The 23,029-nt window shown below is 41.8% G+C and overlaps 1 protein-coding gene across 6 annotated transcripts in view; it reads left to right on the top strand.

Annotated features, from left to right (window-relative positions):
• Positions 1 to 23,029, top strand: part of nlgn2a (neuroligin 2a) — a 199,706-nt gene that overhangs the window by 86,271 nt on the left and 90,406 nt on the right. Inside the window, exons 2-3 of one of the 6 annotated variants that reach the window (XM_008283345.1) lie at positions 37 to 54; positions 4,658 to 4,662. The exons of 3 other annotated variants lie outside the window; for them this stretch is intronic. In XM_008283345.1, coding sequence (XP_008281567.1) covers positions 37 to 54; positions 4,658 to 4,662 — 23 coding nt within the window. Of the gene's footprint in view, positions 1 to 36; positions 67 to 4,657; positions 4,663 to 8,364; positions 8,381 to 23,029 lie in introns of all 6 variants that reach the window. 2 more of the 6 variants (XM_008283342.1, XM_008283343.1) reach the window with 2 other exon arrangements.

Genomic DNA, 23,029 nt, shown 5'->3' on the forward strand with positions numbered 1-23,029 from the left:
AAGGGAGGTTCAAGCGGCGTAGAATTTAGATCGAAGACACACAAGAAAGCGGGGGTCGGAGGGATTGTCTTGGCAACCGTCCACCACTTCCTGTGTCTTCCTGTCAGGGCGCGCATCAAAGGCCACGTGCATTTTGCCTTTTCTGCTAGACTCTGAATGAAGGAATTAGCAAGAGCTCAGTTCCAGCTATTTATAGCCCGTAAGCCAGCGAGATGGAGAGAAAGAATCTGAGGAGGGGAATATGTGTGTGTGGATGCATGCGTGGATGGGTTTAAGTATCCAGTGGGTGTGCGCGTCACATGATCCCAGTAATCTCCGCGGTGTGGTGTGTTTTTTTTACTCGTTTTGTCGCATTCATGTGGGTCATCGGTTTGATCGACTCTCCTGTCCTCCCTCCATTTTTCTCCCTTTTTTTGTCTCTATTATCTCCCCCCCTCTTCATGCATTGCTGCCCTTTTGCATGCAGCCTGTCGTCCCTTTCGCATTCCCTCCATTTTTGCCTCCTCCATCCCTCCACACACTCCCTCCTCCCTGAATTTCTCACAGCTTCCCAGTCATCACCATATGCTTTGGATGAGCAATGAAGGCAGAAATAGGATTTAGCAGTAGACAGTCCATTTAAATGATCTTTTTAGCCTCAGGAGAGTGAATTGACTTTACAACAGTACTTAAATAATAAGCTCTCAGGCTTTGACTATCCATGTTCTTTTGGCTGGGCTTCTGTAGCGGCGCTCCGGCACAATCTGGGATATCATCTGATTTAACTCGGGGATTGATGAAGTGCATTTAATGGGATTTGATGGAGTCTGATATACCCTGTCCTATCAATTAAACATTCAATTTAATAATAAGCTCGCTCTCTAGGTGGTGGGAAACATGCTCTTTAAGGTGTAAATTGTGAAGGTATTTGAACCTTGATCAATGTTAAATCAAACCTTTCAAGGGGAATGTTTTGTTTTAAAGCTGCTCATATCAATAATAAAAACAAATGACTCTGTGTAATGTGAAAACGGTCACTACTAGCGAGAGTTATCACCCTGCTCTGTCCTTCCCTTCACCTCTGCAGAGCTTTTATGTCTTTTATCATGTTGCTTTTCCAGCCTCCATCTTTCCACTTTTGATTCGATGCCCTCAGCATCATTGTTCCCAGGTGCAGAAGACAGTTGTTTTCAGCAGGAGGGGGAACAAAAAAAAAAGAAATATCCCTGCCCAGACAAAGTAAGAGACAAGCTGGTGGACACAGTGGAGCATTTAGCTGTTAAAAGAACAGATATTTTCCGCAGGGCTTGATGGAGATCTGAACATACTGTAGTTAAAAGAGAGTGAATATTGGACTTGCATGTTGGTCAGAAACAGAAACAGCGCTTAAAATGAATGCTGATGCCTCCTGGATGCGGAAATTATTTTTATGATATTTATTTTTAGGGAGTAAAAGATTCCATATGTTAGCCAGTGTTCTTTGTACAAGTACACATAGATTATTTTAAAGTTACACTGAAAAGAAAAAAGACAGGCTCACGGTTTATTAACTTTCCCGCAATTTATTACACAAACTAGTTACACTCGACTCCGCACCGCACTCTGCTGCATGTGCTGCACACACAATATAATATAGAGTACTGTATTGTCACTGAGGAAGTAATGTTAAAAACAGCAGTGAAATATTTCTGTAGCATCCTCTGTGGCAGCAATATACAAGTAAAAAAAAAAAGGGCGATAAGAAAGATAAATATATATATAAAATATTAAAGCAAAGACTAGGAAGAAAATCCGGTATTTACAGCAAGTTTACATGAAGCTGAAGTCGCTCTGCTCGACAAACTATGCAGAGATCTTGTTTTTAATTATCAAGCAAAATTTTCTGCATTGTAATCTATTTTAAAAAAAATAAAAAGACTTTCCATCGTGGTGCATAGATTCATATATAGGTTGAATTCCAGTTTTAAATACCAGACTGTTCATAATCCTGCATGTGTGGTAAGATACAAATAACCCGTCATTTGTAGAGGTCTGACAAACTGCAGCATTAACTATGACGCTATTTTACTGTTATATCTGCTTTATTTATATCACTTCCTGGTTGGTAGCTTGCTTTTGATTGGTTTACTGTTAATTTCTACTGGTATGATCGTACAGTCGTAGTGCCTTTCTGGCACAACCTCAACAAGATTCAGGTTTCATATAATATACGGCACGAGTGGACAGTCATAAATTTGCCTTTTATAATTAATCCTCCAGTTTATTGATACCGTTCACATTTCTAACTGCTGAGTCGGCAGTTCAGGGCAGCCCGGTCAGCTATCTCGTTACCATGTTGTTGATGAGACCAACAGCATGGGGAACGCACTGAGCAACGCTGTGAAAAAGAGATAAGCTCGGAGAAGGAGCAGCACTGAAAGAATTTATTGAAGTGTAGAATTGAACCGAGTGAACCTGATATGAAACATTCTTTTTTGAATGGTAAATAGGAATCAATTAGATTTCTTTTTATTGGATATCAGCTATGTCGCTTTATTGGAACTATTTTGCCGAAGAGAATGGTGTAGCGCTGCTTGTTTATAGGGCATTACAGTGCGGACTGGACTTTTAACAGGATCCTATCTCCCTCTGTTCCATCTGTCCATGAAATTGGAAACAGATCATGTTCTCGCGCTGCAAGTGCACTTGTTATTAAAGTAACCTTGAGAAAAGAAGATATAGGAAGATCAAAGAGCCCAGCAACCTGTGAGGCACACGGCAAAAAGCAGAATTCAGCTGTCTTGGGATTAATAACGGCCCTGCCTCACCTCAAGGCTAACTCACTGAAGATGCACATGTATGCAAACACTTGTTGGTACAGACACACACTTAGTCACACACGACAAACACACACACACACGCTCACTTGTCGGCACAGGGACACGTGCACATGCACATGCACAGCCCATTCTGCACTACGAGGTGTGTCGCTACCTCCCATCCGCTTCTGCACACACACACACGCATACATACACACTCCGTCTCTTTCAATGCAGCTCAAAGGGCCATCTCTTCAGGGCTTCTGAAGCTGAGGTGGCTAGTGGCAGTGAATGCAAATTACCCCTCCTGCACACACACACACCGCAACAAACATACACAAACGCAGACACACAGCTCCCTCTGCCAGGTCCCACTGCTCACAGTGCCTCCCACAACACTGAATGGTAAGGGCAGAGAGAAAGCGAGAGGAAAGGGGAGATTAAAAGAAGGAAGGGATGGAGGGATAGATGGAGAGACCAGGAGGTTATCCAGAGGTAAGGCCTCCTCCTCTGGAGGAACAAGTCTGTTGATCTGTTCATGCAGGAGAAAGTCAATGCATCACTGCGACGCCATTCATCACCGGTTAGCAGGAGACAGCGCTCGGTTCAGGCAGACACTGTTAATGATGGAAATTCAGTTCGGCTCAGTTCAGTTATTCTTTACAGCTTTAACACCTGGGCTCCTGCTGTATTCTCAGTCGACACATGCTTAATTTAGCTCACAGATGCATACGTGCGTGTGCTGACGTACGTTCACTTCACATGATGTGCGGTGCAGCGTGACATGCAGGCTAAAATCCATCCAAACAAGAAGAATGAGTCCTAAAACAATGAACTACGAAGAAACTGGCGTGCTAAATTTACCATACACATGTCTTCAGTGTGAGTGTCTTTTACAGCCAAGTGCATGAATGCGATGCAAACAAAGTCGAGCTCAGCCTTTTTTTCAGTGATGGATGTTATTTATGGTGTTTAGGTTAATTGAAAAAGAAATGAATGCACCTACCTACAGCATGTAGAGAGCTGTGCACACATTAGTTATGTCGACTAAATATCAAACTAAACTGATGAGTTCACGTGGTGATATCACAAACACACTCAAGTCCTTTAAAAATTGTACTACACAGTTTTAGATCATTGTCAGCACTGTCCCATGTTGTGTTTTTGCTGAAATGCATCAATTTTTTGACTTAGTCCTCAAACTGTTCTGTAATGAAATTCCAAAATTGTGCACACTCAGTGGTCATTAACCAGGAGCTCACCACCACCGTGCACTGTGCAGTCAGTCAGGCTGACATTTGGCAGCAGCATGTGCTGCACACTCATGTCAGCTGAAATTTCAGCACCAAGGACAGCGTCACAGAAACAGTCCTGACACGTTCACACAAACAGAATGTGAGGGCACACTCATAGTTTCTCCCACTCGTTGGCTGCCTCTGAAATTATTCACTTATTTTCTGCTAAATGGAACATTTATGAATACAAAAATAACAGTTTTAGAAATGCTTCCTTTCATCCAACAGTCACTTAAATTCACTTTGCATGATGCTGACTAGTGAGCTTTTCATCTCAGTACTGTAGGTTGATTTTAATCCCCTTTAGGAAGCAAAGGTTCTCTGCTGCAGGATCAGGACCTCTGATGCCTCTTTTCCACCAAGAAGAACCAGGTGCTAGTTTGTTGCTGGTGCCAGTGTTTAGTTGGTTCAAATCTTGCACCTGCTAAGAACCTGTTTGCTTTTCCATTGGCAAGGAACCAAGTTAGAGCCACGCCACTGCATACGTCGCCGTTTCTGGTCCCTGCAGTCTTTTTTCTTTAGTTTTTTGAGGAGTCGGTCAAGGCTCCGCTCGTACGATCTCCCGCTGGAATTTTTCGAACACAGGCTTGGTCCAAGAGGCTCCCTGTAACTTAGTCTGGTGGTTGAAGACCACAGTGCCAGCAAAGAATTGGGTCTCCTCCTCAGATCGCTGCTGCTTGGATTTGGCGTCCATATTAACGTATTTGGGTTTTCAAAAATGTAGCTTCTAGGGCTGGTCCAAATAGCAATTTCTGATCTCCGGACATTCGGTCCCAATTAATGACAACTATCCCGAATATCCGGTGCGGTGGTGGCGGGTGAAGACCAGTTTCTGTGTTTAGGTTTGTGGGGACAGCTCTGTTTCCGTGGCGGCGGGGATATTCGGAGATCAAGTTGGATTTCCCGATTCCAGCACAACGAACGAATAGTCGGCTATTCGGCTATTCGGGTCCAGCCCTAGTAGCTCCTCGCTCAGCTTTGTTTGAAAAATGCTGGTACTGTGTTTCTACAGCCTCGTTGGTCATGATCACCCCGCCCCCAGCAGTTGACATACTTGGTTCTTAGCTCTGGCCCAGCAAAGGGTTAGTGTTTGCTAAGCAGCAGTTTTGAGAACCTGGAGTCGGCGGTTAGCTGGTGGAAACACAAAGAACTGGTGCTAAGTCAGGCTCTGGCTCCGAACAAAGGGAATATGAGGGGTTGCAATATAAATCTGAGGTGCTAATAGATGATTAGCTACACAGGAAAGCATAAAAAGTACAAAACCATTTTCGCCACACATGCTTATTTTTGCTAATTCCTGAGTCACTCTTTTTCTTGTAAAGCTCGGATTTAAGGTGCAGAAGTATATAGTCTTTCTTCCTGTATAAACACATGCAAACAGATCTGTACACCCACTCAGGCATATACATAACCTCATGGGGGAAAACAACCCCTTGGAATACAAACATGTTTATGAATCCAGATGTAGAGTCATATGTTTAACGCCAACGTAACCCCCTTGAACCTCAAAACCTGTTGGCGGTTTGAAAAGCACGAACAATCCGACACACTGTTCCATTGGAAAACTTTACATTTTTCATCAAAATGTACATGAGTCATTAAAATATTCAGCATAAATAAACTGTTTGCTCCACATACTGTAAAAAACAAAACATATGCGCTGTTTAAGGCAACCGTGGAGCCATTAGTGAGTCAGGTGTGAGTTTGCAGCTGAACTGGGCTGAACTGTACAGGTTGTACAGTCACAGAGCGAAAACAAATTAAAAACATGAGCAGTAGCATCAATAGAATGAATAAACAACTGTACTTTTCATGATTTATGGCATTATAACTGTGTCATACTGCACACTAGACATTATTGCAGCCATTTTTTTGCTTCCACAGAGGCGCAGGACTTTATATCGCAGTGAAAATTAGCCCACAGTGGAAAACAAAACACAAAAACTTTCCTGCCACACAAGGTTTGATGCTTGTTTTTTCCTACTCCCATAGTCTCTCTTTTTCTTGTAAAGTGCCGGTTGAAGCCGTGAAGCCATCATCCTCTGGCATAAATAGTCTTTATTTACCTGTATAAACAAACAGAAGTGTACGCTCACCCTGGAACATGGAAAAAACTTTTTAGACAGATTTATATGTTGAACATCAACTAAAGATTTAGTGCGTTATTTAGGCTTAGTTCAGTTGTCGAGCTTAAAAGTGGCCAGTAAAGGATTAAAAAGTGCTCTGTGGACATAAGATGAACCATATTTAGGATAGTAAACTTCTGCAAGGAGTATTTTTTCCATTAAACTCTATTTAACTTTTCATTCCTAATCAAAGCTTCTTCTTTTTTTCTAACAAAACCATCTAATCAGAGCCACTTGATTTTACAGTAAACGCAGCAGCGACAGGGTTAGTCTCTTGGTGACACAACACATCACACTGTCGGTGTTTTTGCTATGATGTAGCTCGGGGGAGATAAGGTGGATTGAGAGAGAGAGATGGCAATTGAACTGTCCGAAAGCATTAAAATAACACGTATTCTGCTCTACCGCTGCTGTCAGCTCGGCCTTATTTCCCACAAGTCTCCTTTATTTTTTTTCATGTTTAACAGGATTTCACTCCCATTTTAGAAGACCTCACTGAGACAAATTAGCATTAATGGAAAATCTCCGATGGTTTCATAACTCGGTGGTTGCATTTAAGAGCGGACTTTTCCTTTAATGGAATGGGCGCAGCTGACGTGCATGAGAACAGATGAAAAAGAACACACACAGAAAAAAAAAATATATATATGTGTGTCTGCATCTTGGTGTCCCTGCTGGTCCTTTGACCTAAATTACTCCCAACGCTCCGTCTCGGCACTCCCTTAGTGTTTCCACTCCGTCAGCATTAGTGGCTCTGCTTCATCTGCTCACTGGTTAGTAATGTCCCAGCGCTGCAGCCCGCGGTGGAATAAGCTCTTACAAGGCTGGCCCGAGAGCAGGAGAAGGATTTAGATGGAGGCAGGGAGGGAAGGATAGTAAAGGGTCAGCTCCAAACAAGCTCGGCTCCTTTGTGTCCGGGGCTCCCGGACCAGTCCTCAAAAGACATTCAGGCTCTTTCATAAAGACATGCTGATACTGCTGTTTGCCGAGGCAATCCCCAAAGTGAGTGTTAAACCATTTGTAGTGGATGGTATCAAGTATCATGTCATATTTGAGACATTTGCAGTCTTATGCACTTTTTTTTTTTCTCTCTTCGTCTTCACTTACTTAATGTGACTCTATGGAATTTTTCAGCCTATAATACATTTTTCTTCTTACAAATGAAATGTTGAATTAATTTGCACCTTTAGTGAATTCTCCGGGGTGTTTTTGCTGCAGCCTAGCTTGGTCGGGTATGACGGCGGTTGTGGTGGCTAATGTTTTGTAGCTCTAATTGTGCAGCTTTTACCTTGTGACATATAAGCATTGTGGTGTTTTTTATTACGAAATGAAGACAAAACACTATTATCACAAGAATACAATTGTAGTATTTCTAGCTTGTAATCCCGTCTCACTTGTTTTCAGCTGGTCATTGAATAAGAATGTGTTTGAAGTCAGTTTTTTTAAGAGTATGTGCCATTATTGCCAATGAAGAACACAGCAAAAGTCGCTCACTGCCACTGAAATTAGCACAAACGTCCACATGAGGTTGCAATGGATGATTATGTTCTGTACAGATCACAGCTTCCCAGACCTTCAGGTGACCAACAGTTCAATTCATAATGACAGAAAATAGAGAAATCTGATAAAATACAAAATCAGCACATTTAGATTTCTAGCAGATGAAGTCCACCAATGGATCAAGTCATTCCTGCGACATGTGAACACTCAGACACTCTTGTTAACCTGCTATCTTTTGTATCTGACACCATGGGCATGTAGGAGTGCAGATAAGAAGGCCCTTCTGTTACATGTAGTGCAAACTGCTTTGGTGTTAAAGCAGCATGAAGAGTTCAAAGCCCACCTGGACGGATAAATGGCATCAGTGATCTTGGACCGTACTAGAAAGCTATTGCACAGATCACCAACAAGCCTTTGTTTAGAGCGGAAATAGCCCACGGGTTGAATGACTGTTTAAACACACAAACACAGATTGATCCCTTTGTGTTTTTCATGGACAAAGGCAAGGAAAGACAATATACCGGCGAGATTACCTCAGAGATGAAATACTACATGAAATGGCAACAGAGCAGCTGAGCCTGTCGGCATTTTGATAGCTCAACACAACAGCCTCCCACCATATTTTTCTTGTTTCCCTTTACCTCCTCCACCTTCCCCATATGTCAGACAACATAAAGACTGTGTGCTCTTCAAAGGTTAGCCTAATAAAGGGCGCACACAGCTCTGCTGGCAAAGCTGCAAATGTCAAAATGGTTAAAAAGCAGGCTTTTCTGAACATGTTTCTTATCTTTTACATGGGGAGGTAAACAGTGGGCGCTGTTCTGACAGACTGGGTGTATTATGGAGGATGGGGTGAGGGTCTCCTCAGTAATCTATTACCTTTGGAGCAGAGGGAATCAGGCTATTGAGACTGGGAATTGAGTGGAGCTGCACAGAGACAAAAACACACAAGGCCAAACAGTTTGAGGGCGATATCTCAATGTGATTTTTGTGAATAATTGTAGTCACGACATTCAGTCCGGTAATGGTGGTAAAGTGGTAATCTGGCAAGCTGCACGACGGCGATGTCGCTGCTGAAGCAAAATGTTAACACTGGCTTCCCAGACTGACAGAATTAGCTGCTTCAAAACCCCAAATCCTGCAGCTCTCAGTTCTGAACCTTCACAGTGATCAGAATGAAACCGACAATAGCTGCTTAACAGTTAACCTGATGTATTCGTACCATTCTGTTCCTCAGCTGTCTGCTTTTTACACCCAGTACTTATTAAACATCCAGCTTTAAATTCCTCAGTTGTTTCTCTGCAGCATCAAAACTGTGCACCGATTAGAGCTGCAACAAATAATGAATGTAGCCGCTTGGAATCGCTGACCAAATGTCATCGTCGATCAGCTGATGACGTCATTGTATTTTTCAGCTGACTCGGTATTCTCCGAGGCATTAGCGTCACCGGAGCGATGTGTGTCAATATCCCACGTGAGTCAGTGCCCGATGTGATTATATAAAAGCACTGGACCGGCTGCTCCGGGTGACAAACGGACCTCAGCACAGGAGAACCGGAGCATCTTTGGATGAATCAAAAATAATAAGCAGGGCTGCTGTTAGGCAACCCGGGCCGCCCGCCGGGCCTAAGCACCAGGGAGCTTAGTTTTCTTTAACTACAGGTAAAGTAGGGCAGCTCGGTTGGAGACTGATATAATGGCTGGAAATTTACCATCAAGTCAACAACAGGTCGACAAAGTGCAGCAGTGAAACCCCCCCGTCCTCAGTGAGTTACCTCATATCGGGCCCTAGGTAGTCAAACCGGTGATCAGAAATTGCGGCGTTGCCGCACACAAACACACATAACATAACAAACGATTCAGCAGCCACACAGTAATGAAGCACATCACAGTGTTGCCCAACATCTTAACAATGTGTGGGAACGGTAACACTCGAGTCGGCCTATTATCTTTGTTTTCACAGCTGGGTTTCTTGCTCCAGTCAAGTGCCCTTTACCACAGAAGAAACGTTGAGCATCATCAAGTTCATGGCGAAGTTAAGGAATAGCAACCAATGTCCCGCTTTTCTTGTTTCTGTCGTCTTTATTGTTGTGTAGCTTGTGCCGGAAAGTAACCTCAAGCTTAATTTACAAGCTGATGGCTAAACAGGAGCCGTGAGTAATCGTGTGATTTATAATCCAAGCTGCCGATTATTTACCTCATCATTAGCTTGAATCGGGCGAAAACATGGATTCATACTCAACCAGGTGTAGATCCATGTGTTGACTTTGGTTGCTCTTTATTAAAAAGTACGTTGCAGGATTTCACGCCAGGGATTCAATATGACCCATGTAATTATTCTATTTCTTTTCTGTGTTGGTTCACCTTATGGAAACAGCAACCTCGCTATCCCCAATTACATTCAATATTCTTGGTTGATAGCAGCAGAATTTCCTCGTAATCCCTAATTTTGTAATGACTGTATCCTGGTTAAAATCCGGCGCCGTAGTAATTCAGCAGTAATTGTATGGTAATTCAGATTCAGCTCCAAGGCACATATTTATCCAATGTGGTGCCTGCATGAACGCATGAACAGATAAGCCCGCAAGTATGCGTTTGTGTGTGCGTCTGGCTTCATGGGGAGAAAATGGCTTTAACCTTCATGCCTACTCGATCATCACCACTCCGTAAATGTCACTCCTTCTGCCTCCCCGCCACTCTCTACATCTCTGTTTACTTCTCTGATTCACATAATCTCTCTGTCTCTTTCCCTCTGTCATCTCTTTATCTGTAGGCTTTTTTACCCTCCTTATACCTCCCATATTTCCCTCCATATTCTCCAGACTTTGTACAAACAGCCACCACTCCTCTTTCCCGTCTCTCTTATACACACATTATTTTGAAAACCCAGTGTCAGCATCCTATTCTCTCCTGTCCTCTCAATCCTTCTTTCTATTTTTTTTTATTTTTCTTTCCTGCCTTCTTGATTCTCCCCCCTTCAGCCAGGTTGGATCGATATTTCTCAGGGCTCTCAGTCCGAGGCTTGAGAACGAGGCACCGAGAGACTGGAAAAAGGAGAGCGAGTTGACAGGGAGAGAAAAATGGTGTACAAAAAGAAGGAGAGGGGGAACAGTATTGGGAAAAAGGGAGAAGGAAGGAAAGATAAATTGTAGGAAAAGAAAGATGGAGGGAGAGAGAGGGCATTTAAAAAAAAAAAAGCCTCAAATAAATCAATGAGGCCGCCGCATGTGAAATGTCATGCTTCACATTTGACACAGGTATTTGCGACTTTGCCTTGTCATTAGCATCTTCAGATGTCTGAATTAAGCAGCAAACTCTGAGGCAGAAATATGTAGCCATTGTCAAAGTGGTAAAAAACAGTTCCTCAAATGGCCACTAGGGGCTGAATCCAAAAATAAGTCAATGTCTATAGAGGAATGTGTTAAAATTCTAAATTTAAAAGCAGAAATGTACATATTTACAGAAACTATTTTGGTCTCTATAGCTATTTTTCTCCATTCATGACATCTCTACACGGGTGGATTTTTATATAACTCACCCATTTAAATTGTATTAAGGCTCAGCATTATGCGTAGTTAAAGGCCTGGTTGCAGTGAGTGACATTTGGGCGCCGTCACAGTCATTGGCCCGCTTCAGCGTCACTCAGGTTCCAGCCCTTTGCTCAATTTCAGATTTGCCGGGAATTAGGCAGAGTCAAGTGCTGCCAAGATGGCGACGGCCACCTGAAATAACAACTACAGATATCAACAACATCGTTTAGTCATACTTTGAATAGTCAGAGTTTTTATTAACCATATCTAAAACACCATTCTGACGACTCTAAACAACTGCAATTCCGTTTTGACTAAAATAGTTCCAGGTATTTCAAACATCACTATGGCTAGTCCATACTGTTTCCCATTGGATGTTGTTCCAGCAAAGTATTTGAACAGTGTTGGGAAAGGTAATGTCGGCTGCTGTGGGGGATAAGATTGTTAGAAAATGCGGTGAAATAGGAAGAGCCTATTAGCAATGGGTTTTTGTTTAGCATGATAGCTTCATTTGAGTTTATAGCAACATAACTAGAAAGTTGTTCTGACTTGGTAAAACAGTTTGTAATGTGCGGTTACGACTGCAGCGCCACACTATGTATGAAATACAAACTATATCTAACTACAGATCTTTGCATCGTTATTTCACTTAGTCAAAACTCTTAATCCAAGATATCTATGATTACACTTTGACTAATTCCAGGGTGAGAGATCTACAATGTTATGTAACCTAATTTCAGATATTCAGGAAGGGACAATGTAGGTGTCATGAGGGGAATTAAATATATATTGAACTGGAATTATGACTAGCCAGAACTGCAGCTATCTGACATTGGAATTACAACTAGTCAGAATTAAATTGTGGATATCCAGAATGTGATTTCTGGATATCTACTGAATTGTAGATATTTACTACAAGAGACCCCATTCACATAACTCACAAAAGTGATGTCATTTGGCAATATGGACACTTGTAGCGACAGTTGTGGACAGAAATAATACCACTGTAGATATCTGAAGTGTTCTTTCTTGACTAGGAAGATTTTATTTTGTGGATATCTGCAATACTTATGAAGTCGAGATATTAAATCTTAAAACAGCGGGTCATAGCTACATTCCCATTGATCCACTGCTTTCTCATTCACATGGAGCCATTAATTATCAAAGTATTTCAATATTATTAAAAAAAAATGTTACTAATATGTTCTATCCAGAACACACATTACCGTCTCATTGATGATTAATGTGGCACCATACAGTAGACCCTTTGGCTAGACTTGCTTTTAATTACTACATCATGCCGTCTTGTGTTTCTCCCGTAGCTGTAGGATATGTTGACTTTGATGGAGAAGTGACATTTAGAAATATTCAGAATGTCTACTGTGGAAAAAGGCCAGCAGTCGAGTTTTTTTTTAAATGCATTTATGTAAACTGACAAGTGATTTTAAATGACAAGAAAGGCCAGTTACAGTAAGGAGCTGCACATGAACGGCTGACGGGGTGGAAGCTGCGGATGGACACAGTTATAAACTTTGAAGGACCAAAACATAAAATCTGGAAACAGTTACAAGGATGTTTTTTTTTTTTTTTTCTTCTATTTATTCCAGCAGTTGATGCGTCAAAAAGCACCCTTCTGGTGTACAGATATAAATACATCTAATACATTTGCAAAACCATCCACGCATATTTCTATCTTATCCATTTTTATGTGCATATATTCTCAAGAGAGGAATGTAGAATGAGATTAAAGCACGCCAAAGCCAACTCAAGCACAACAGATCTTCTGCTTCTTATAGCCCAAAACAAGGACGGAGAGGGAGCAGAAACGAGCGTGCGTGCGTCTTATAAATAATTCGAGCATTTGAAATTAGTATATATGGGCAGCATAATCCCAAAGTTATCAGGCACTTCTGAAATATGTAGATTTACTAACTTTTTTTTTTTTGTTGGTGTTTTCGCTTTGATTAAATAGACAGTGAAGAGAGACAGGAGCAGAGGAATGATGTGCAGTCGCCTAAAGATGTGGGCCCATTGGGAGTTAAACCAGGGATTCACTGTTAAAGACGTTTGTGCCGATGTAGCGTGCGTCCTAAGCATTTGCAGATCAGGTCACCACATGTAGTCAACTTTAAATCCTTACTTTTAATGGCAGCAGCCCATTAAACCCAAGTCCACACATACACTATGTCACATTTCTGCAGATATTTTATTATATCTTTTCATGGGACAACACTGAAGAAATGACACTTTGCTACATTTTAAAGTAGTCAGTGTACAGCTTGTATACCAGTGTAAATTTACTGTCCCCTCAAAATAACTCAATACACAGCCATTCATGTCTAAACTGCTGGCAACAAAAGTGAGTACACCCCTAAGTGAAAGTGTCCAAATTTGGCCCTAAGTGTCAATATTTTGTGTGGCCACCATTATTTTTCAGCACTGCCTTTAACCCTCTTGGGCATGGCGTTGTCCAGAGCTTCACAGGTTGCCACTGGAATCCTCTTCCACTCCTCCATGAAGACATCACGGAGCTGGTAGATGTTAGAGAAACCATCCGTTTGAGGATGCTCCACAGATGCTTAACAGGGTTTAGGTCTGGAGACATGCTTGTACTGGATGTTCTAAAGGAGAGTTGTTCTCAACAAAACGTCTCCATTCACATGAAAATGCAAAAACACAAATGATCCCCTCTGAAGAACATGCCCAAACCAACAGGCAGCGATAAAAACCTCAAATGTGTTCATAGATACTGTTGACTTGCTGTGGGCTGCCAATAAGAATCTGTTTTCCATTTTGGCCCAAATCTTTCAGCATGGTCTGACTGCTGGAATCTATTTCAGGGCCTTTTTTAGGGGAAATAAAGTACCTACTGTGGGGTAGGTTCTTTTGAGGACAACAACATAATGTGCTATTTTTCTTATCCTCTTGAATTCCTTGTTGAACTCTCTTAAACATTGCTATCAATAGTTTGTAAATCTGTCATTTAGTTGAACATAAGATTGTTCTGTTTGCTGTGTACTTCTACTTGGGGACAGTTTAGCACATGTGAAGTCAGCATCACAGTCTCTTCCTGAACTTAACCGAGTCGCTTTGGTGGCTAAAAATAACCAATCAGTTTTGCCGCCCATGAAAGCCAAACAAAAGTCTAAAGCTAATGGTCCCACACTGGACACCGACCTCAGTTTCCTGGGTAACAACCCAGCAATTGGCTCATTTAATGACCTGATAACATTTGAAGCAGGTGCTTTTAAAAGTTTGCAGCTTCACCTCAGTCACTATTTCCCCCCCTTTTAAAACCTTCAACAAAAAAGAAGCAGAAGTGTGTTGTGAACAGTTTGGCAGATTAGAGTCAAAACTTCAGGCTTCACAGGAGAAAGCAATAAATCAAAATTTATTGGTTCATATAGCCTCCCGTACCGCCGCGGCCCTTCGGTAGAAACACCAGGCTGTTAGCGCGCTGCAGTATTCCCGCCGGTGTCCTCGAACAAGCCGGGCCGGCGTCACGGCAGTCTCATCCGTCTTTGTCCCTTACTTTGAAAGGATCCCCCAAAAAAAGCCTATTATTCACCTGATTCGGCTACAGGCAAGGTTACTGTGTATTAAGTGAGACGGACGCGGGAGAATGAGGAAAAATCCCCCCGTTGTCCTCGTACCAAATGTTTTGACTCGAGAGGAAACGCAAAATAAAGCCAGAAAAGGCATCACTTGATTGGTTCTTGACGTAGATACACTTCTTGTACAAAGACACATATTTTCTAGCTTTAGATTTATTACTTTCGCCCACATTAGAGATGATTTCTTGTTTGCCGGGCCTTCGATTCTGCCTCGTGTCTCCACAATAATGTCTGATAAACAGTCGCGCAAATCGAGGAGGCTTAATGATACGAGAGCGGCGGAAAACTAATTGTGACGGGCCGACTAACGACGACTCCATCGGAGCCCGTCTGAAGCAGCGTCACCTCAGAGGACGGCCGGCTTCGCTCCGGATGCTATTTTAGCTGCCATTCATCTGAAAACGGACTTCACAGTTGTTTATAGTGTAGTCACAGTTACTCATCTGTGACCTGCCCACGCACAACACACACACACACACACACACACACTCACACACACACACGCTGAGTTTAGCAGCTGAGGGAGCTGTGATAATGAAGCAGAAGATTGGCAGCAGCGTGTCTGCTTGCCTGCCTGCTTGATCGTCTGCACATCTTACTACTGTATCGCACACACACCAGAACATGTACTTACAATGCGTGAAATAAGGAATGTGGGTGAGCGACTCTCTCAGAGGGGCAGTCACATCTCACTCATCCTTGTTACTCATCTACAACCTGCTCTCACACACACACTTCCCATTGAGTTATTCATTGCATTCCTGCTGCAATATTTTAGCTCTAGGACAATGACAGTGTCCCCGTCCCTCTCTCTCTCTCTCTCTCTCATTCTTTTCTTCCTCTATCTCCATCTCACGCACACACTCGCAGCGTTTTTTCGCTCCCAACGAGCGTCCATCTTTCATGGTCGACGCTCGCTCACAAGCTGTCAGGCCCGCTTCCGTTTCCTCGTAGATCACACCGCACTGGCACGCGTTCCTTAAATGAGCTACTCAACACCTACTTACTCTCGCGCCAGCACATAAACATTTTTTTTTTTTTTTTTTTTACGCACGCTCGCTCATATCCATAAACACAAAGAGATATTTTTTTTTTTTTTTTTTTACGCACGCTCGCTCATATCCATAAACACAAAGAGATAAGCCGCTTTTTGTGTTTGGGCTCGTGTCTGCATCGAATCGCACAATGGCGCCGCATGGTGCGGTTCAAAGTACTGATATAGATGTCCGTCAAAACATGCTGTACAGTGTACAGTAGAGGTGAAGATAGACATGTGGAATATCATCCTATATTTAAAAAAAGTATAGATTTAGTCTGTTAAAAATACAGGATCAGTAGTAGGAACTGTGTGTGAAGATTCTCGGTCATCCATTCTTGTAGTTTAATCGCAGCAACTGGACTTACTACTCAAGTGTTAATGGCTCCTACAGAATATAAGTATCTGGAACATCCCAACTAGTCAGTGAGAAGCCTCTTGGATGAGAGGTGCAACATCTGGGGAGGCTGTGGCTCAGGTGGTAGATCGAGTCGGTCGGTGATCGGAAGGTCGTCGGTTCGATTCTGCCCTGTAACCTGTTTCATGGTCGTTGTGTCCTTGGGCAAGACACTTCACCCACCTTGCCTGGTGTGAATGCGAATGAATGGATTGCTTGAGGTGGTGGAGGGGCAGAATGGCAGCCACGCCTCTGTCAGTCTGCCCCAGGGCAGCTGTGGCTACAATCGTAGCTACCACCACCAGGATGAATGTGTGTGAATGAATAATTGACAGTGTAAAGCGTCTTTGAGTGTCCAGAAAAAGCACTGTATAAATCTGATCAATTATTATTATTATCTTCAAGAAACTCAAGCAAGTCCAGTTGCTATGATTAAACCACGAGAAAAAGTCACCTTTTGTTAATCTGATTCAAATCATTTTTCCCATTACTTCATATGTTGAACTTTATTTTCAACGACACACTTAACCCTCAGTGAAATTTTCCGCCATTCTTTACAGACTTTTTCTTTTTAGCTGCTCTTCACTGCAGGGGTTGCGTTGCTCTTTTTAAAATAGGTGTTCTATTAAATTCAAGTCAGGTGACACACTTGGCCACATCACTTTTTACTTCTATAGAACCTCCTGTGTGAGGTTGGCAGTGTGCTTTGGATAGTTGGAGTCGTCTTGTCAGTCGATATTTTGATCTATCCACAAGCTTTCATCGTGCTGTCTAAAAATATCATTTCCTCAACACATTTCCACCCGTACAGCTCCACAGCATCACAATACCTCCGTGCTTCACTGTCAGGACTATGCTGTTGCTGTGGTCGTGCTGATCAGGTATCTGAGGCAAACTTGGTCCCATCTGACTCAAAATATTCAACAAGCTACAAGTTTCAAAGTCACACATTTCCATTCATAACCCCCGTGCCGAGCCTGAAGCACCTGCACTAGATTGTGCGAGCAACATCTGTTAAGAGAGCCGTGGCTCTGATTAGTGTGGCTTTGGCTCTTTCAATAGCTCCTGATTACTGCTGCGAGTGTGTTTCCACCGATTTTTAGTCAATCTTCCTGTATTCTGTTCCATTTTTCCATTAGATGAAGTGCTGCATTCTGGAAAATAAAACAACAATAAAAACCCAGACTTCAGTGAGAATTTTGTTTTTAATCACAATCAACACTTTTGTCGCATCAGAAACTTTTGCCTCTAAAGAAACAGATAAAGCTCCTCTGACCAGACACCACAGTCACTAAATATGCACAAATCTGACCTGCAGAATCCACCAACACTTCCCATCACTCACACAAACGAACTTCAATGAGCTCTTCCAGTTGTAAATGGTCAAATATCTGTTGTTAAAACCAGTCTAAATAAAAGAAACTCCCCAGATTTTATCTTAAACCTTCAAGGAGCTTCACTTTAATTACCTGTTTGACTACATCAGTTTAACCTGATGAATGTCTAAGCACTAAAACATCATCAACACAGTTAAATACACCACATAAGACCAAGCGTAGGTGTCTTTACATTATAACATACTTGAAACCATTCATGTAGACAAACAAACATTTATGTAACATGCAATTTTCATAATGATAGGCTCATGTTCTACTGGATTTAGCTAATTGATTGTTTCCCAGTTCGGTGCAAACACATATAATAAGAGTCGTTGTGCAACATGTAATATACTAAAATAACATTCAGAACGTATAAAGGAAGATCTGTTATTTATATGTTCAAGTCCAATTACAATTATTTTGTTGACAAATAGAAAAATGAGACGCTTCACTTGTTGAGTGAGTGAAGTCAGGAGATCTCAACACTTATCAAGCTTATTGCTGTAAACACATTACATTTGTGTGTAACACGCTGCTGTAATCACATCACAGGCGCTACTTTTGCTTTGTGGCAGCGCAGCTTGATGCCAGCGTCCCGTTGATCGTTGTCTTAGAAAATGCAAGTGAAGCCTCGTCCTCACAACATTTGGGCTCTTTGGGTCGGTTTTCACCAACTGTGCTTGCCAACTTTGTGCTGAAACTTTATGAAAGAGCATAAAACAGCTACTGCGCATTAGTCGTTTTTATTAGGATGGGGATATCTATTGATATGTGGTAAGGTTTAACATTATACTCTTAACTAATTAAATGACATCACAGAAGATGCTGCAGAGCAAAAGTAATAGAAGTTAGTGTAATTAATTACTCTCTGCATGGAGGAAATAAGTAAAGTTAGTTTTTTTGTTTGTTCTTTTTAAAAGTCATGTAAAGTGTGTTACTTTATGTGAGTAACGCTAAATGAGTTTTTTCCCTTTACCTTGTTAAAAATCTATAATAATAATAAAAAACATGTATCAGGACAGCAAAGAAAGGCAAATCTTATCCTGCTTTATCTGTCTTTTCCTTCTGTTTCAGCAAATATAGTTTAGTTGTTGCACAAAACACCACATGTATTAATATTCCCAAAAAATCCTTTTGTCTTCACATCAAACACTATTAACGCATGTGCATCTCCCTACCCGTCCGTCTCCTGTATCTGTTTTGCATGTTTGCTGTTCGGAGTTTGCCGTTTTGTGTGTGTGCGGACGCTGGAAAGAAGCAGCGACAGAGCGAAGCCTTACGTAACCAGCTTCAAAGTGAGCTGCAGTCGGTCTGCAATACAGACACCGATTAACGCAAGGAGAGAGAGAGGAAAACAGTTTCACAGAGAGGAGGATAAAAGAGAGAGAGAGAGACGGTATGAGGGTGTAAACAACTGGAGGTCTGAAATATTCTCCTGCTTAACTCACTGTAGGATGGGTGGAGGATAACAAGCATACGACTCCCAAAGTGTCATTAGGATGTGTTTTTATTTCTAAAAGAATATCTGGGTTTGATTTTGTTGTGTTGAACTAGTTAAGCAAAAGTCTATTTTGGGGGGTATTATTAGAACAAATGTCGGTATTTTTGGCACCGTGAGTGTGTGTGTGAGGGGTCGATGGGGGTTTGGTTCTTCATCAAATTGTACAGTTCTTTTGATTGAGAAAAGAGTTTTAAAATGTCTGGAAAAACAAAAAAAAAAACAGGTATTTTTCTCCACAGCTTGATTCACACTGCTCGGCTCCTCGCCCACTCGTTGCACACAAAAAAAAAACAAGATGTCAATCAAGCCCCGTTCTTACACTTTTTCCCAGCATGTTGCGCGGCCGGTAATGGTTGCTTGATTTTTGATTTCCCCAGTTTGGCACCCCCCCTCAACCCGCCCCAAAACCAGAGATTTTCTGTCGTTCCCTTGATAGGCAGTTTAGTATTTAAACTTTTAAAATAAAGTTTTTAGTGGGTTCTTTTCATCAATCAGAAACATGCGACTTTGTGCTGTGTGTCGCTAATATTAAGCCAAAAAAATGATGTAATGGACTTTTTTACTTCCCTGAGCTTCACCTACCAAAAGAATCGTGCTGCATTACCTTCAGAGAAATAAGAAACTTCTGTTATTTTCTTCGACAAACCTCACCCCAGTGTCCCCTTCTTTGTGGTTCTGTCCTGTTGTCTTCTTTTGCAACGCCAGCAAGGTTTTCACTCAGAAAGAAAAGTTCCAGTAAAAGCTCGAATACGGACCTTGAGCGAAGTTTTTCCAAGGTCAAGAATCAACTTTTATGCTCTACCAGGTTTGTCAGTTGTTAGAAAAGACAGCACTAAACCTCCTCAAATCTCACACTGTTGCTCCAAACATGAGCAAACCCCTGCTTTCAGGCTATAAATACCATCAAAAAAACGCATATATTTCATCTCTCAGGTTATTAAATGTCACAGAAAATATTAGAAACATCAGCTCTTAGGTTGTAACTGCTAGTAAATATTGTAAACGTGTGCGCCCGGCTCATAAATCTCACTTCTGAAAGGAAAGTTTCCATTAAATTAGTCCTCATAACTCATTTTCTAATTAAGAGTTTTGTTGTTGCTCGGAGCCAGCTGCCAAGTCATTTCTAATAATTAGCTTGAATACCTGAAAGCAGGGCGTATTTATAAATGTGACGGCCCAAACACCCGCAAGGAATCAAGTGTGTGTTCAACGTCCAGATTGTCCAGACATGTCCGGAGGGTGGAATGTGAAAGTGCAAGTCAGCAATAACGGGCTGTTTCATTTTTAAATATTCATTTAAAGTCTTTAATTGTGTCTGAAATGGGGTTTTTTTTGACTCTGTGGTAAAACATAACCACACTAGTAGTGGGGTTCTAGGGATGTATATGTCTGCAGATCTGGTCCAGACTCAAATATCTCACCTCCTGTCAAATGGACTGCAATGACATTTTGTGCAAACGTTTCTGTTCCTCACATGGTTTCAGAGATTTCATGACTTTTTATTTTATTGCGCTTCACCACCAGGTTAAATACCTCTCTAATACAATGAATTACACCCTCATGTGCTTGTTGAATCATCACAAAATTTGGTACATTCAAAGCTCTGAGCCAATTAATTCTTGACGTGACACCCCAACAACCACCAACAAAGTAATTCAGTAAAAAAAAAAAAAATGTGTTCTGTACTTTGCTTCGTTATTGAGCCTCTGTTTCCAAAGTCAGTCTCACAAAGTTGTTCGATGGGTGTAGCCTCGTAGTCTTGTTCAAAACTTAACCACATTTTTTTTCTTCTTTGTGAAACTTACACACCCAAATCTCTGATGTCGGTGCTTGATACACCCATCATCAACCCCAACCACCTCCCTGTAAACTCAGTGTGAAACCACAATATAACCCACCTTGAAAGGGGCCGTTGTGGCACCAGTCAGCTCCCATTCCTGATGTCTTCACCCCATTAGATGACATCTCATATCATTCCCTTACAGATGGGTCAGTAGGTACCTCCCACACGTTATCATTTAATCTAATGATGTAATCAACTACTTTAAAGGTTTTGCATGTACAAAGAGTCAGACGACTTGAGTTTGAGTTCCATCTGAGATCATTCCATGTTTTTTGACTCAAGTCTTGTCATGACTTTGATTTTAATTTTTGCTGTTTGTCGCATATTTTTAGTGTGTGTTTGGTACAGTTTAGAAAAGGACCATGTTTTGGGTTCTAATCTACCCGATCGCTACATTTACGACATACTGAGCCAACTATAAGGTGGTGGAGGAGGTCCCTGCTGGCTCACATGTATGGGAATGATATGACACCCATATAAAGCCTGATTCTGGTGCACTCAGCCAGGTAATTAAGGAACAACAGACGAGTCGTATATTTATTGGCCGCTGGAAGAAACCACTCTACATAACTCCTACTTAAAAACACCACATCATAACCTAAAGTCTGCTTTTCCATGCTTTTCAACCTTGGTCGTGTTCTTCACATTATCCTGCCATTATACTGCATTTAATTTGTGTGTTGATGTAACATTATGTCATGTGCTTTTATTTTGAAATTGTTGTGTTCGATTTGAAGTGTCATTCAGCTTGTAGCCATCAATGAGTTCTTATTTGATAATCTGCAAACATTCATCCATCCTAAAGTTTGTATATAAGCAATGTCTTTATTCTGATAAAAAGCAGGTACTTCAGTATTGTTATACAAGTATTTTATTTTTTTTACAAATTCTGTTCTCAAACAGCTTCTTTGCCAAACCTCAAGTTCCCAAAGTGGATTTATCAGATGAAAGGGAAAAGCGATGAAAGGTGAAGAGCATCTTTGTAGTAGTACTTACTTTCTGAAGGCTGAAGGTGAGGAGTATTTTCCACAAGCGTTCACACTTTCTGAGAGACGAGATGAACGGCGTACACACAGATGGTTTCGGTTCAAACTAACAACCGCATTTGTCTGGTGTCTGTTCTACCTTACATGCCTTACATGACCGCAGCATGCAGCAAAATGACGGGTGGGTGGATGATAAAACGGGAACGAGATCAAAGCTGATTTTTTTTTCTTCTCCTCGCTCGGCGTTCACCAGGAAGAGGTCTAGGAGCGCTCGATTAACGACAAAGAAACCTCCCGGTCGTGTTCTTTGAGAAAAATAGTTCGGCAACAAATCAAAAACTAAAAACCTGAGAAGCGGTTGATGGAGGGATGGGTGTTTTTCTCTTCCCTCAGCGTGCAGCTTCTGTCTTCTTCTCTTTCTCGCCGCCACTCTTTTTAATTTACCAAAAACAGCCAGTGGGCAGATGGGGATCAAATTACATTCACCTTTTACCTGCACTCCTCTGCGCAATTAGCGTCACGCTTACTTGTCATTTCAAATTGACACACTGCTGTTGCGCTATGTAATTATTTACCCGCCTGGGGAATAGCTCTCTGGTTTAACCACTAAATAATAACAATGCACACACACACACACACACTTGAAAAACACTGAAGCACCTGTGCCCTATTTTATCTGCAACATGTTTAACATGCCTTTTACCATTACAGGGGTCATTGTCTCTCTGCTGTGTAATTAAAGGTGTCTGTGTGTGTTTCACTGTGTCTTTCTAAAAACGTACTAATGTTGTGCAACAACCCTTTAAAATCTTGTGTGTGTGCTTCCACTGCTCAGATTTCAAATTTTGGGGGGAGGTTTGAGCATCAGGACCCAAACTCTTCCTTTAGGTGTCCTCTTCTTTGCCTGTTTTTCAAAAAGAGAGAGAGGAAAAAAAGTTTTTGGTTGGACGAAAAGGGCTGGGTCCTGTTCTTCAAACCGCCGAGGCCTTTATTAATCCACATTCCCTTTTTCCCCCTCCGTTTCACCAACTCCCCCCCCTCCTCC

Source organism: Stegastes partitus, unplaced genomic scaffold, assembly GCF_000690725.1.
Source record: "Stegastes partitus isolate 25-593 unplaced genomic scaffold, Stegastes_partitus-1.0.2 Scaffold307, whole genome shotgun sequence".
In the NCBI taxonomy this organism is placed as follows: domain Eukaryota; kingdom Metazoa; phylum Chordata; class Actinopteri; family Pomacentridae; genus Stegastes; species Stegastes partitus.